The 14,913-nt window shown below is 40.5% G+C and overlaps 1 protein-coding gene across 4 annotated transcripts in view; it reads left to right on the top strand.

The window, feature by feature from the left end:
• The window catches only part of TXLNG (taxilin gamma), a 43,655-nt gene that overhangs the window by 23,022 nt on the left and 5,720 nt on the right, over positions 1–14,913 (top strand). For all 4 annotated transcript variants that reach the window (XM_030573786.1, XM_030573776.1, XM_030573770.1 and 1 more), the window contains exons 4-7: positions 4,661–4,831; positions 5,858–6,052; positions 8,935–9,054; positions 12,592–12,666. In XM_030573786.1, the coding sequence (XP_030429646.1) occupies positions 4,661–4,831; positions 5,858–6,052; positions 8,935–9,054; positions 12,592–12,666 (561 nt within the window). The remainder of the gene's footprint in view (positions 1–4,660; positions 4,832–5,857; positions 6,053–8,934; positions 9,055–12,591; positions 12,667–14,913) is intronic.

Below are 14,913 nucleotides of genomic sequence, written 5' to 3' on the forward strand. Positions count from 1 at the left end.
CCGTTAGACCTTGGGCTTTTATTCTGTTAGCTGTCTGTTCTGTCTTTCTAAAAGGCTTTGATACCTGGGCAATTCTTAAATAGTAACAACTCCTAATTTTGGGACCTTAGTTAATACAGCAGTACCAAACAAGAGTAAGACTTTATAGTCTGCAGTAGGTTTAGTCTTAGACAGTTATGCCTATGTCCAAAAAACAGTTATTTTAATTCAGATAAATGTGAAATGATGAATTTCACACTCAAAAAAAAAAAGTTTACTTTTTTAGCAATATTAGGTTAATGTTTAAATATGAACCTTATTCAAGCTTGAACAATTGCAAAAGAAAAATGAAATAAAACAAACCTGGCAACTAAAAAAGAGTCAGATTTTAAATGCAATTATGCTAGGTTGGCAAAAGGTCAGTTCTTCAAGCATCATGATGTTCATTATCTTTTCATCATTAAACATCGACTGTTTCATCTTTATCATCAAATTCATCAGTAACTCATTCTCCCTCTTAATATTCTTCAGATCAACTTTTCATCTGTCCTTTCTTTAATCGTATTTTGTGATACATGATCACCAGCTTCCCAGGAGTGAAGATCTTCAATCTATTTCTGTTTCTTGAATGATGATTCCCCAAACCAACCAGTTTTGTTCCGCACATGCAGTAGCACACACAAGTGTTTAAAAGAATATCTGCCACCGTAGCAAGAACATGAGGACACAACCCTTTCCATCATGATGAAGCATGTTGTTTTTATATTCAGCTGCTGGGACTGCACTTTGCATTGTTTTACAACTGACTGGGCTTCTTTTTGCTTTATATTTTGCTGTCGCCATCATTGCTTGTTTGTTTGTATTTCCATTAAAATTTGCAATAGTCACTCTGAGATCACAAGCTGAATCAGATTCATGGTCAGATTTTGGCCCTGGAAGCATGGATCAAGAAGGTAGGCTGTATTATGAGCGAGAGTGATCACTTGGTTTTTTTTGTTTTTTTTTGTGATATTATCTTGTCTCTCTCTTCCGCTTTTGTAAATGAACTGTGTTCGGTATTCTTGCATGTTTCTTAACATTGAAAAACTCGTTCTTGGCATCAGACAGTGCAGAACTATTATTTTTCATATTCTGAATGACTTATCTACAATATCAAATAGTTAAATGAATTTGTCTTTTCACATCCAAAAGACATCATCATCAAGAATGTTAGTGCAGACTACTCAGGGAGAACACTCTGCCACCCCTTCTTCAACAGCAGCTGAATGAAGAGTCTTTTTTTGCATATTTGAAGTTTGAGGCATTAAATAGAAGATGCCCATTAAATAAGAATAGGCTTACTCAGTGTGAATGAAACTGTGTTATACTAACTGACGCTGAAAAATGTTTGCTGGTACTTGTTTGCTTTTGAAAATCTTGACCGCACTTTTCACTTCTAGCATGTGATGCAAAGTTGTAAGATCTTCAACATCGCGAGTGAAAAACTGCATAATATGGGCAGCATATCCATAACACAGGTTGTGGATACGTATCAGCAAAACTCAAGAAGTGTTCATGTTAGCCATGTTGTTCACAACCAAAATAACCTTCTGTGAACCCAATTCACTAATTATATTTTTTAACTGGTCAGAATATATTGGGCTGTGTGGTGATGCTCAGTTACACATTAGAATAAATAAAACACTGGCTGTAGGGTTATCACCATGAAGTTGATGGCATCTTCACTGCAAATATTGTTCCATCCCTCCAGACCCTAGAAGTACATGAGGAGCTTGTGTGGTCAGAACACCAAACTTTTTCACATCCTCTCCTTTGGCATACAGAAGACTTCTGCATGCCATTTCTTTCTTGGTCCTTTGGATGCAACTTATGAAAATGAATTTAGTGTATTATGTGATACAGCATGGCCAGAGGGCAGCAGGAGAGTGTTAGCAGGGAGCCTTATTCCCTGCAAGGGGAGGCAGGTTTGTTATAGATTAACTAGAGCACCTGAAGCCAATTAGAGCACCAGCAGTCAGTCATGTGATAAAAACCCCTGCTTCAGTCAGACAGTGTGGGAGTTGGAGCAGGAAGGTTTGGTTGGAGCAGAGAGCAGTTTGAAGGAGTTGGAGAAGAGAACAGTATTGAAGAGAGACAAAAGGAAAGTTTGGAGGAGTGCTGTGGTGGGCTGAGAAATCCAAAAGAAACCCTAGGTAAGGGGCACCTGGCTTGTGTAAAAGGAGGGCAAGAAGCCCCTTCCCAAGCTGAAGGGCAGGAGAGGGAAGTAGCCCAGGGGAAGGAACCGCTAGTTCAAGTGGTTCACCACAAACCTCAGGGCCCCTGGGTTAGGACCTGGGACCTGGGCCCGCCCTCTTCTCCTCCTTCTCCACTCCCCTCCTCAAGGACACTAGTGGGGTAATTAAAATACCGGTTCAGAGGCAAGCAATGGCACCCTGAACCTTCCCCAAAGAAGAGAGAGCACGAGACCCAGCATGACAGTACCAGCAATTTGCCACAATAAGGATTTTTGATTATATGAAATGGAGTTTTGCTCGCATAATTACTCCTAGCAAATGTAGGGGTAAGTTCATTTTTCTTGTAGTAGGACAATCTATCTAAAAGCCTCTTGATACTGATTTGATGAACATCTGAAAACTTTCCAGGACTAGGAGTTTTTGATGCCGAAGCTGATAAATTAATAAAATTCTTATTTGAATATGAAGAAATGGAATTAGCATCATTTTCATTGCCACTTATATCACTGTATTCATCAAAAGACACCAGACTTCATGATGCTGCTGTCAAAGACAAAGTAGAAAAAGAGTACACAGAAGAAAACAAACTTTGATGTAGACTGGTTTACTCTTCCTTGCTGTTTGCCTATAATCTTTTGACAGTAGCTGGACACATCACAAGAATTCCTCAACTGAGGGTTCTCTGTTCTATCTACATTTGTCTGATACTCAAGAGAACATAACTTGCACTTAGCTTTAACAGTGTTTCCATGTTCATGTCTAGTAATTAAAAAAAATACAAATTATTTTGGCTTTCCTCAACTCTGCATAATTTATGATGTTACTGTTGTTAATGTCTCACTACTTCTGGATTGCTGTTTCAGTTATGAAATATCTCTTGAATTTTAATCAACTAGTAGCTAGTCAATCTTTCTAAGCACTACTGATTGGAAGATTCCATCCAATCAGAATGTTTGTGGGCATGTTGTCCCCTCCCTCCCAGGACCTTTAAAGACTCCCAGATCACATGAAGGCAGAGGTGGGCAGGCGGCTCCTTCCTACAGCAAACACCCAGGCTCATAAGCAGGAGTAGGAAAAGGAACAGAGCAGGAAGCGGGTGGGGGGGCCCTCTACAGAGATGTGATATCACAAACCTCCATTAACAGAACTTTCCGTATTTATCAGCAAGGTTTGGTTGGGGATAAATGGGGGTTGGGGCAAGTTGATGGAGGGGGTATTTGAGGGAAAGAAGTGGGGGTTTATTTACATAGGCCGATAACATGGATTGTTTGTGCTAAGGGCAGTGGGGTTAATAGCTGTGATATTTTTGTTTAGAGAGGAGGTTTGATGGCCATGCATCTTTTGTCTTTGTGTTTGGGAAGAGGTTTAATGACTGAACAATCCTTTCCCTTCTCCAATCCCTTCTGAATTTATTTCTGTAGGTTTGTCTTGGTAGTTTAGATTGACCAGGGCCAGGGACCATGTCTTTTAACTCGTTTAATGCGCTTTGTAGACCACCATGAACAATGATGACCTTGTATATAAATAGATATATGTATAATGTTTGTTCTAGATGATTCCAGCCAATTAAGATGATCAACTTTCAGTTTGTTCACCTTTTTCCCCAGCAGATGGCATTAGCATGTAGTAAAGTGAGTAATCAAGACATTTCAATAAGTTTGCTAACATGTCACCATGTTGCAATAAAAAGGCTAGGCCATCACCTACATCTGCGCATTGTTCTGGAATATCAGATATTTGACCATGGTTAAATAGTAGGCTATTAATTCACTGGTCAGTATATCAGCTTGATAAACCTAACACTGCTATTCCAATCCCATTGGTTAATGCATCTGAGGACCTTGTAGATGAAAGAATAGGAAAACTCATTACCAAAAACTTCCATTTTCTGATCCAATCTTCCTATTTTTGGAGAATTTCTTTGGTGTGTAGGATTAAAAAGCCCCCTTGGTCCATTAAGCTTGGTTCCTAAGAGAGAGGCTCTGCAGAAGAAATTCAAAGCTTATTACTATAGCATATATAAACATACTAACAAGTTTCAGTCCATGGGGTGTTATCCTTGGCTGTGAAAGCTGTTTAAATTGGCAGGATTTTCAGAGTGCCTCACATATCAGTGATTGATAGGTCTGGTTCTGCTTGCGTAGCTGCATGCAAGCTGAGAGCCTGTTGATTAACAGTTCTATAGACCTTGTAACTCGGAGGAAATTTTTGGTAAATTACAATAGGTTTTCATAGTCTCATATTCCAAGACTGTCCATACACACGTTTGGGATTAACTTGTCCCCAAGACAAAAAAAAATACCCCAAACAGTTGTAGTAGTCTACACTGGCCTGGGTGAAAGTCTGTAGATTTCACTGTTCTCTTCTGAAGCTTTAAGTTGTTTTGACTAGGTTGAAAAAGATGGCATTCTCATCTACATTTTCTTAAATATACTCTCTAACTTTAGTTGGAGGAGAGCCGGAATGTTCAAAAGCAGATGAAGATACTGCAGAAGAAACAAGCGCAGGTTGTGAAAGAGAAAGTCCACTTGCAGAGTGAGCATAGCAAGGCCATTCTAGCACGCAGCAAACTGGAATCTCTGTGCCGGGAGCTTCAGCGTCATAACAAGACTTTAAAGGTTAGTTTACTTGTGTAAATTGTTTTAAGGTAAACCCTATTTCTGATTGTTATTTATATTCATACTTGCTGCTAGCTATCTGGTATTTGCGCTGTTTCATGTCCAATACCCAAATCAATAGAGAATAACAACCCTTTTGAGTATCAGGATTGTGGGAATTGGTGTGTTTACTTTAGTTAGTTTCCTTACTTAAACTAGTCCATGGATCACACTAGTTTCGACTGCAGTAATGTCTAGTCTTGCTGTAATAGTTACTGAGAGCTGTGTTGTTAGCTGCTAGTAAAATAACATGAATGAAATCAAAACAGTGTAAAATAAGAGCAAGATGGAAAGGAGGTTGAGATTCCATTCATTTCCCTGTGTGGTTATTGTAGGGAATTGCTTCACCAAATAACTTTTTTATTAACTTTAGAGTAGCTTTTAATTAAGTACGAAAACATTGGTGAGGACATGAACACAAACCATTCAGCTTTCTATTCAAATGTATCAATGCAAGATTTTTTTGCCTCCTGGATAATCATTGCTGGCCTCACCGAACCATACTTACATCCGTTAAACACTTTCTCAAGCCATAAAGATGAATGCTCTTCAAGCATACAATAAACCATATCCGTTTTAGATCAATTGAAAAGTAAAAACAAAACAAAAAAATTGCTAGAACTTCACTTGCCAATACCAAAGTATATAGAGCATGGTAATAGACTGCTGAATGTATATTTAAACTATCTACATTAAAACACCCAGCTAAATCCAGAGTGGTTGCAAGACCAGGAATCAGCTTCCCTAAAGAAGCATCCTGATAGCACATTTGATCTCTTATCTGCACAAAGCGCACTGAATTGGTAAGGATTTAATTTTGTCAGTTTGGGCAAAACTTTGGTTTTGGTTTTTGAACATACCAATGTTATAGAAGTATTCAGACCCGAAGTATTTATTTTGACCCATCTCTATCTTAAAGATTGATTATATGGGCATATTATGTCACTTTTGACTTGCACACCATTAACAAATCTTTTTGGATAAAAGGAAGAAAACATGCAGCAAGCACGTGAAGAAGAGGAGAGACGTAAAGAAGCAACTGCACATTTTCAGATCACACTGAATGAAATTCAGGCCCAGCTGGAACAGCATGATATACACAATGCCAAGCTCCGCCAAGAAAATATTGAATTGGGGGAGAAGCTGAAGAAACTAATCAAACAGTATGCTTTGCGGGAAGAGGTAATTTAAAGTTATGCTTCCATAGGCACTCAAATTAGTTTCCTTACTGCATATAAGTAGTGGCTTTCTAAAAACATTCTTCAGTAATTTAAGTGGTAAAATTGCATGGTATACTCTACATCAGGGGTCAGCAACCTCTGGCATGCGGCTCGGACCGGGCCAGTTTGTTTACCTGCCGCATTGGCAAGTTTGGCGGACCGCAGCTTCCATTGGCCGTGGTTCGTCATTCCAGGCCAGTGTGGGAGGCGGGAAGTCGTGGCCAGCACATCCTTTGACCTGCGGTGCTTCCCGCCGCCCCCATTGGCCTGGGGCAGTGAACCGCGGCCAGTGGGAGCCGCAGTCGGCCGAACCTGCCAATGCAGCAGGTAACAAACTGGCCCGGCATGCCAGGGTGCTTACCCTGGTGAGCTGTATGCCAGAGGTTGACGACCCCTTCTCTTCGTGACTAAAGGTAAATGCCTTTTTTTAATTTCAGGCCTTTTCAACAAAAATTAGGTGGCTATTTGGCCAAAAATCTCTTCTTACAATCCCCATCGCTTTTCCATGGGGTTCTCTGGATTCCTAACAGAGCTCAAAGGATCCATTTTTCCAGACATTTCCACTGACATTAATGGCCTTATTATAATAGTGCTAAAATGTGTAGTGTGTTAAGTCATTAGCAATTGCACATTTTTCATTATATTATAAGGTAATGGTTCAATTTAAGTGGACAAAACAAGAGTAAAGGTGGTGAAACATGTTTAGGAAGGTCTTTTGTAGATGTATTTTGCGTTGTTGACTTAGTCATCTTATGCAAACATATGTTTAAATTAGTTCTTCTAAATTAGTTTATGAAAAAGAGTATTTCATTGTTTGAAACAATTCTGCTGTTCTCAGGAACTTTTAAGGAGCCTGCTTTGTTTCCTAAGTGTGTGCTGGCCTACTTTCCATTACTTTTGTTTTGTCCACCTAACTCCTGTTTTCTTGCATAAAGTCTGCTGAAATAGCACACTATTTCTAAGATCTTTACAACTGAGACTTTAAAAAACGTAGGTTTTTTCAATTTTTATATATAATCAGTACTATTTAATTTAGAAATTATATTTATTATAAACATTTCCTCACTGCTTAGTCGTGCTACAATTTAAAGTTCAGCTTTCCTCCAATTTCAGTGGTTATACATTAATTCCTCAAATGTAACTGGGTGTAGATATGTATTCAAGATAAATATTTTAATTGAGCTGTATATTAGATTTGATACTGAGGAAATCATATTTACTGATGAAGTATACAGTTGTCTGTTCGGAGTATAGGAAAGTAAAATTAAGGTTATTTATTAAACTACTTTTGCATTTATGTTCTAAATAAAAGTTAGAAGTGATAATGATTAAAATCAGTTCACTTTCATAGTGAGTACTACAGCTTTCTTTGGTTCCCAACCAGCAGCTAAGGCACACAGTTGTAGAATAAGGCCATGTCTACATCTAAAATTTTGCAGCGCTGGTTGTTACAGCTGTATTAGTACAGCTGTATAGGGCCAGCGCTGCAGAGTGGCCACACTTACAGCAACCAGCGCTGCAAGTGGTGTTAGATGTGGCCACACTGCAGCGCTGTTGGGCGGCTTCAAGGGGGGTTCCGGGAACGCGATAGCAAACCGGGAAAGGAGACCAGCTTCGCCGCGGTTTGCTCTCGCGTTCCCGGAGCCACCCAGCAAACCGCAGGGAAGGAGACCTGCTTGCTCGGGGTTCCGGGAACGAGAGAGCAAACCGGGAAAGGAGACCAGCTTCGCCGCGGTTTGCTCTCGCGTTCCCGGAGCCACCCAGCAAACCGCAGGGAAGGAGACCTGCTTGCTCGGGGTTCCGGGAACGAGAGAGCAAACCGGGAAAGGAGACCAGCTTCGCCACGGTTTGCTCTCGCGTTCCCCGAACCACCCTGCAAACCGCAGGGAAGGAGACCTGCTTGCTCGGGGTTCCGGGAACGAGAGAGCAAACCGGGAAAGGAGACCAGCTTCGCCGCGGTTTGCTCTCGCGTTCCCGGAGCCACCCAGCAAACCGCAGGGAAGGAGACCTGCTTGCTCGGGGTTCCGGGAACGAGAGAGCAAACCGGGAAAGGAGACCAGCTTGATTACCAGAGGCTTCCTCCTTCCACGGAGGTCAAGAAAAGTGCTGGTAAGTGTCTACGTTGGATTACCAGTGCTGGATCACCAGCGCTGGATCCTCTACACCTGAGACAAAACGGGAGTACGGCCAGCGCTGCAAACAGGGAGTTGCAGCGCTGGTGGTGCCCTGCAGATGTGTACACCTTCAAAGTTGCAGCGCTGTAACTCCCTCACCAGCGCTGCAACTTTCTGATGTAGACAAGCCCTAAGTGTTCTCTCATTTTTTTCATGGAGTGGATTGTTTTCTAGTACTGAGGTTGTCATGAACCACTTCTCTCCCCTCTCATTCATGATCACATCCTGTGACAACCAGAGCAATTGTTTGTGGAAAAGTAATACTAGGAAGCTAATGTAATTTAGTGCTATTTAACAGCTGGAAATGAGATGTGACCAATCAGCTTTTTGTAGACCACAGTTTGCAAATCTTTGCATTTACTTTCTGTTTTTTAAGATGAACTTGAGTCATGTTTTCATGCTTCTCTCATCAACTGTGAGAGGCAGAAACTTTTTTTAAATTAAAGTTCAAATTCTCCTGTATTCACTTGACTCTGGAGGTTGGGGCTTAAAGAAAAACACCACATATATTGTGATCCAATGGTCAGGCAAGCTTGACCATTGGATCATCAGGCCTGAATACTGAAACTGTTTAAAATGTTCTTTTTTCCTCATTTAAAAAAAATATCTTTTATGTTGATTTAACTATGTACTCTTCATGTTACACTGTCGGGTTTTACTTTTTCCTTAGCATATTGACAAAGTGTTCAAGCATAAAGAATTACAGCAACAACTGGTGGATGCCAAACTTCAGCAAACAACACAACTTATAAAAGAAGCTGAGGAAAAACATCAGAGAGAGAGGGAGTTTGTAAGTTGCTTCTAAGCTTACTTTAAAAAACAAAAAACACAGCAACTGAAGGGGCAGCATATTTAGGGCTAAGATAAGGCTAAGGGCCTTTCTAGAAGATACTAAGATCCAAATGGTTTAAATAAATGAAAAGGAACCTGAATTGTACTTGCAATATACATCTATACAGGTGCAAACATAATGTGCATGCAGCTGCAGCTTTTTTGTGTCATGCTTCCTTGTTGTTCTGATGCCTGAATTTGGTCAGCTATGCTATAAGAAATGTGAGGCAGAAAGAGGGTGAAAGTAGAAATCATGTAAGCACCTTTAAAAGTACTTGCTGTTACCAGGAGGTGTGTGCCCAGTGTTTTCTGAGCACATGAGACTGTAAAACTAAGAATTTTTACTTGCATTCTTCCGAGCAGTAGCAGCTTGGTTGGAAACTACAGAACACTGAAGTCTTCAATTGAAAACATGCCCTCCTGGTGATGAAAATGGCTTTAGACATTATAGGCCTGATACAAAGCCTTTTTAAAGTCAGTTAGTCTTTGGATCAGGCCCTAAATATTCACCCTCCTCCACTCAAAGTAGGGACTTTATTTCCGGAATTTGAACAAAATCTTACAAGGTGTTGGGGAGAGGGCTATGTCTTCTATTTGCTTTTATTTATTTATAGATAGGATATAGAAAAAAACTTGAAGTTTCAAAATTGGCATGAATATAGTCTTCATTGAGAATGAGTACTTACGTGTGATTTGGGATGGAGGGGTCAAAAAAATCAAGTAACTTCTGGCCATATTCACTAATCCTTGAAGACTGAGATATAGAAATAGAGGATACCACACTGTTCTGGTGAAGAATTCTTGCTTAGAATTACAGGTGTGTAAGTATTTGAATCTCTCTTTTTTAAAAGCTAAGACATATTGATAATCTCCTGATTTTAAATTAGACCAAGTAGATTTTTAGAAAGTTTTTAAATTTTAGCCAAGTTTGACAAAAACTCTCCTACTTAGACATCACTACACTTTTTCTCTTCAGCATTACTGCTTTACGTACAGCAGTTGTTAATGTTACTGGCATAGTTTTGTTTCATATAAGACAATCATTGAAGCAGTCCAGTCCAGTCTTTGCAAATAACTTCTTTAACATAGGTGACAGGAGAACATCGCACATGTGAAGCTAATTGTACTACATAATTTTTTTCCACGCTTGGGCATTCATATATTTTTGTAGTAAAATAGCTTTTTATTGTACTTCTGCATATCATTTAATACTTAAGGTGTTCTACCAGAATGCAGACAAACTGAATTTTCCCATCTGTTTGAGAGATTTTCCCATGTAATAAAATCAATTCCAGTATACCAGTAAATGGTTTTAAAATATCAGCTAAGAACTATTTGTTTGTGACAGACAGGAGAACACAAGGAGCTGTTTAGATTTCCTAAGTAACCTGGCACAATTTTTACCTATTTTGTTCTTTAACAAATTAACTTTTAAACTATTTAATACAAGAGAAGGCAAGAACATGTTCAACTGTATGAAGTTTCGTGGTAAATCAAACTTTCTCATATATATTACTTTATATCGAGCCATTGTTCTTCAAATGAGTACATATGTCTGTTACACTAGGTGCATGCACACCTTGTGCATAAACGCTGGAGAGTTTTCCCTGCCTACCAGTACCCACCCATAGGGACAGCCATGCCAGTGCCATAGTGTCCCTCGTGCTCTGAGCCGAGGGTATAAAGGGCAGAGCTGCCCTGCCTATTCTTTGGTTCCTACTTACTGTCCATGGTTGAAGCATGCTGGCAGCTCATTCCTCCTGGTGACATACCTTTATAGCTAATAGTTGCCTAGCTGTAGTTAACAGTGATACTCATTTTGGTCCTTTGGAACCTCTCTTCTTTTTTAATCATCCTTATTGTCAGGATTCAACTCCAGGCTCAACTTGGTACCAGGGGAGACTATACCAAGTTGCCCTGGCTTCAAGCCTTGCTCTGGGTGTCACAAACCAATTCCTGTGAGTGATCCTTGCTCTCACTGTTTGAAGTGTTTAGGTGACAAGTGAACAGTCTTACAAGGCTTCAAGACCTGAACAATGGAGCAAAGAGAAGATTCTCTATCATACCTCCTCACAGGGTCTGCTCTCTGCCCAGCATCTGACCAAGGGAGTTCCTTGACCACTCTTTCCACATGTGCTTCCCCCACCATACCTGTGTACTGAGACAAGAGAAAATCTTCCTCACCACAGCAGTCCTCAAAGAAACATAAATGCTCAGAGCATTGTAAGAGGACTATTTTGTCTTCATCAAAGTCCTCCATATAGAATTCCTTAGTTGCAGAGCTTAAGCCACTCTGGTACCATAGGTAGAGCATGCTTTTCAGCCCACTACTCCCCAGTACCACAGTTTAGTGGCTCTTCTAAAGTAGAGCTGTGGATTTATGTCCAGGACCGTCAATATTAGCTACTTTATTGGCGCATATGGCGGAACCATTGCCTTTGCTTGCAGCGGGGCAAAAACCGCTTTCAATACAGACCACTTCAGGGGCATACAAAGCTTGCAAAAGGTGTGCTGAACCTCTCAGTACCACCGTCATTAATCATCCATATTGACAGTGTCCTTGCAGAGCCAGTACACATGGTACACGCTTTAGAGTATGTTATGATGCCTGTGACCTCAGGTCCTGTATTGCTTTTCTCAGTGTCTGTTCCAAGACCACTGGTAATGGCTCCACATCAGATCATGGTACCCATTGCTAGGAAGTCCTTTCAGGTCTGTTCCCTAACTCTGTTTTCTATCAAGAACAAATGAGAGGGCATCCTGTAACAATGCAATGGCTTTCTAAGTGGATCACCAGCTGCGTTGCCCAGGACACCCCCAGAGAAGCTGTTTGTGCATTCAATCAGAGCTCACTAAGCCTCCACTGCGTTTCTGGGAAATAGCTGCTTTGCAGATGTCTACAATAGGGACAGAATTGTCTTTAGTCAACACATTTGCTGAACATTATTACACAGTTACTGTTGCATCAAGGAGATATGTGAATGGGAGGACAAGAGTCCTGTAGTCCATCTTCTGATCAGACTCCTAGCCACACCTCCATTGAAAACAGCTTGGGAGTCATCTAGTGTGATGGACATATGTGATACTCAAAGAAGAAATGGTTACTCATCTTCTTGTAACTGTCCTTCGAGATGTGCTGCATATGTCCTTTATGCAACCCACCCTCCTTCCCCAACGCATTAGTCTGTCATCCAAAATTCTGGTACAAAGAAACTGAAGGGTGGGTGGTGCAGTTCTTCCCTTTATATACTTTGTGCTTGCAGCTCAAGGAATGCCTGGCTGCAGACTTGGCCATCCTTGTGGGTGCCACTAGGGAAAACTTTCCAGCACTGGTGTACGAGGCACACACCCCTAATTTAATAGACATATGCACCACATTTTGAAGAACAACAGCTACAAGAAGGTGAGTAACTGTTTATTCCCATTTACATTATCTTTAAAATTTTGCCCTTTGATATAACATGCAATACAGTACCATTTTTTCTCCACTTTTTAGCTATTAAAAGAAGCCACTGAGTCCAGACACAAATGTGAGCAGATGAAGCAGCAGGAAGCCCAACTAAAACAGCAGGTAACTTAACAAAATTGTCAATGTACTGTTCAATACAGATACTCTACAATGAAAATATCAAGAGATGCTTATGGTTTTGACATAAACCTGACGTTTGAGGAAATACAAAAAATTGCAAATTAAACTTTCATTAATGGAAATATTGATTTTTTTGGAAACTTTAATTGGTAGCAGTTGTCTGTTCAATGAACACTTCTCGCTATATGTACATTGGAGATATTAGTTAAAAATAAAGTTTTCTTGAAATTGCTATTTGAGACTCCTAGTTCCCTCCACATTACTGGAAAGTGATAGATGCTGAACTGCTAAGATTGTTTCATTAATTTAAAAGAGTGCTGCATCCATTGCGCTAAGACTAGAATATCTGAACGTCGAAGGACCTGTCCTGTCTGTGGCCTCCAACCTGCTGGCTATTTCACAACACCTCTCTTTTTCCCTGTGGGTGATTCTCTTCCCCAGAATGTCACACCCTTTTTTCCTGGTCATTCTGGACCCACAGCCCTCTGACTGGAAAATGAGCTAGATCCCTTCTCTGTCCATAATGACTTGTGGCCCAATCCTTGTTAGCATCATGTCATTCTGAAAGAGATGGAGGGTAGTCAGTAATGAATCAGCAAAGTTTACTATAGAACTTATTGATCCTTGCAGTCACTAAGGCCCTGTAACTCTGGGGTTCAGGTTGACTTTACCTTCTTTTGCCTCAGATGCACTTAGGCTGGGTCCAAATCCTGGTGCTTCTTCCTCCATAATACATCTAAAATTAAATCTTCTCTCTATCCATAATGCTAATCCTCCTGTCCAATCATTCTTTCAGCATGATTACTACAGCCACCACTTTTACCTCCTCTGGTCTCTCCAGAACCACATTGCTCCCTGCTTCTCCTGTTAATACAAAATAAGCTCCTAAGACAGTCTTCCTGTGGTCTTTTGTTTATGCCCCTTTCCACATCTACCTTATCCTGATTCTCCTTTCTCAGATTTTCATACACACCCCTACACTTATCCCTACCTTTAATTCACAGAGATCTAAATCAGGTTTTCCCTACAGAATCCAATTATTTCAAACTGGATTTGTTTAGCTCTAGGCCAGGCCAGTGTTTCTCAACATTTCTCAGGTTGGCCACCCCTTATGCAAAGTCAAAAAATTTTGCAACATCCTTATACTCACTATAAAAGTGAAAGCCAAAAAAGTATCCTTGATAATGCCATATAATTTATTTCTGTGTGTTTTCAAAGGGTTAATAGAGAACACTTGACCTTTAAAGAGGAGGGATAGCTCAGTGGTTTGAGCATTGGCCTGCTAAACCCAGGGTTGTGAGTTCAGTCCTTGAGGGGGCCATTTGGGGATTGGTCCTGCTTTGAGCAGGGGGTTGGACTAGATGATCTCCTGAGGTCCCTAATAATCTGTGATTCTATGATGAGGGTTTGTGGAGATTGGGGAAGGATCACCTTATGGCCACCCTTGCAGGGGGAGTACCTTTTGTGAGTATCTCTCCCTCCTCCTCCTCCTTCTCCTCCTCCTCCCCCCGTGACCACCAACCAATTAAGAAATGCTGATCTGGACAAATTCCTGATGGACCGTTCTGCAAAATTGGAGAGGGAATGTGTTTTGAGTATTCAGTCCCTGTGCTTGAAATTATATGATCATGCCTCTACTAACCTAAAATTTGCAAATTATGCGCCAGATGTGATAAGATTTGACTGGAAGAGAATTGAGAGGGAGTTCTATTTGCTGCTTTGAAGTTTTTTTGCTGCTTTAAAGTTTTTTTCAGGTTAAGCGGGAAGCTGCTAATAATGTCTGTGGTACTCCTAATTTGCCTATTCCTATAACAGCAGATTCAAAAATCTGTCTAGAATGTTGTTGACTAGAGATTCCATGGATGAGGCTACTTCATTGTCCTTACCAAATAATCGTTAGTTCCCATTCCCAGTTTGTCTCTTTATAAGATGTGTAAACAAGGATATTAAAAGGTTTGTTTATTCCCTATCAGATCTCCACTTCCTTGGAGTTCCTGCTCACGGTGAAAATTTGTTAGGATAACTTAGGCCCCAAACAAGTCCCCACTTCGATTCATGTTTGTAGGATCAGGGCCTTAGTTGTTTCTTAGCCATGTCTTTGAAATAGTAGCAAGACCATGTGGTTGAGAGTCTCAGAGGCGGATGTCACTTCAAATCCAATCTCACTATTACACCTGATGAATTTGCACATTGTTACTAATTCCCACACCTATGACTACTTCAATTTTT

This window comes from Gopherus evgoodei, chromosome 1, assembly GCF_007399415.2.
Source record: "Gopherus evgoodei ecotype Sinaloan lineage chromosome 1, rGopEvg1_v1.p, whole genome shotgun sequence".
NCBI classification, from domain to species: domain Eukaryota; kingdom Metazoa; phylum Chordata; order Testudines; family Testudinidae; genus Gopherus; species Gopherus evgoodei.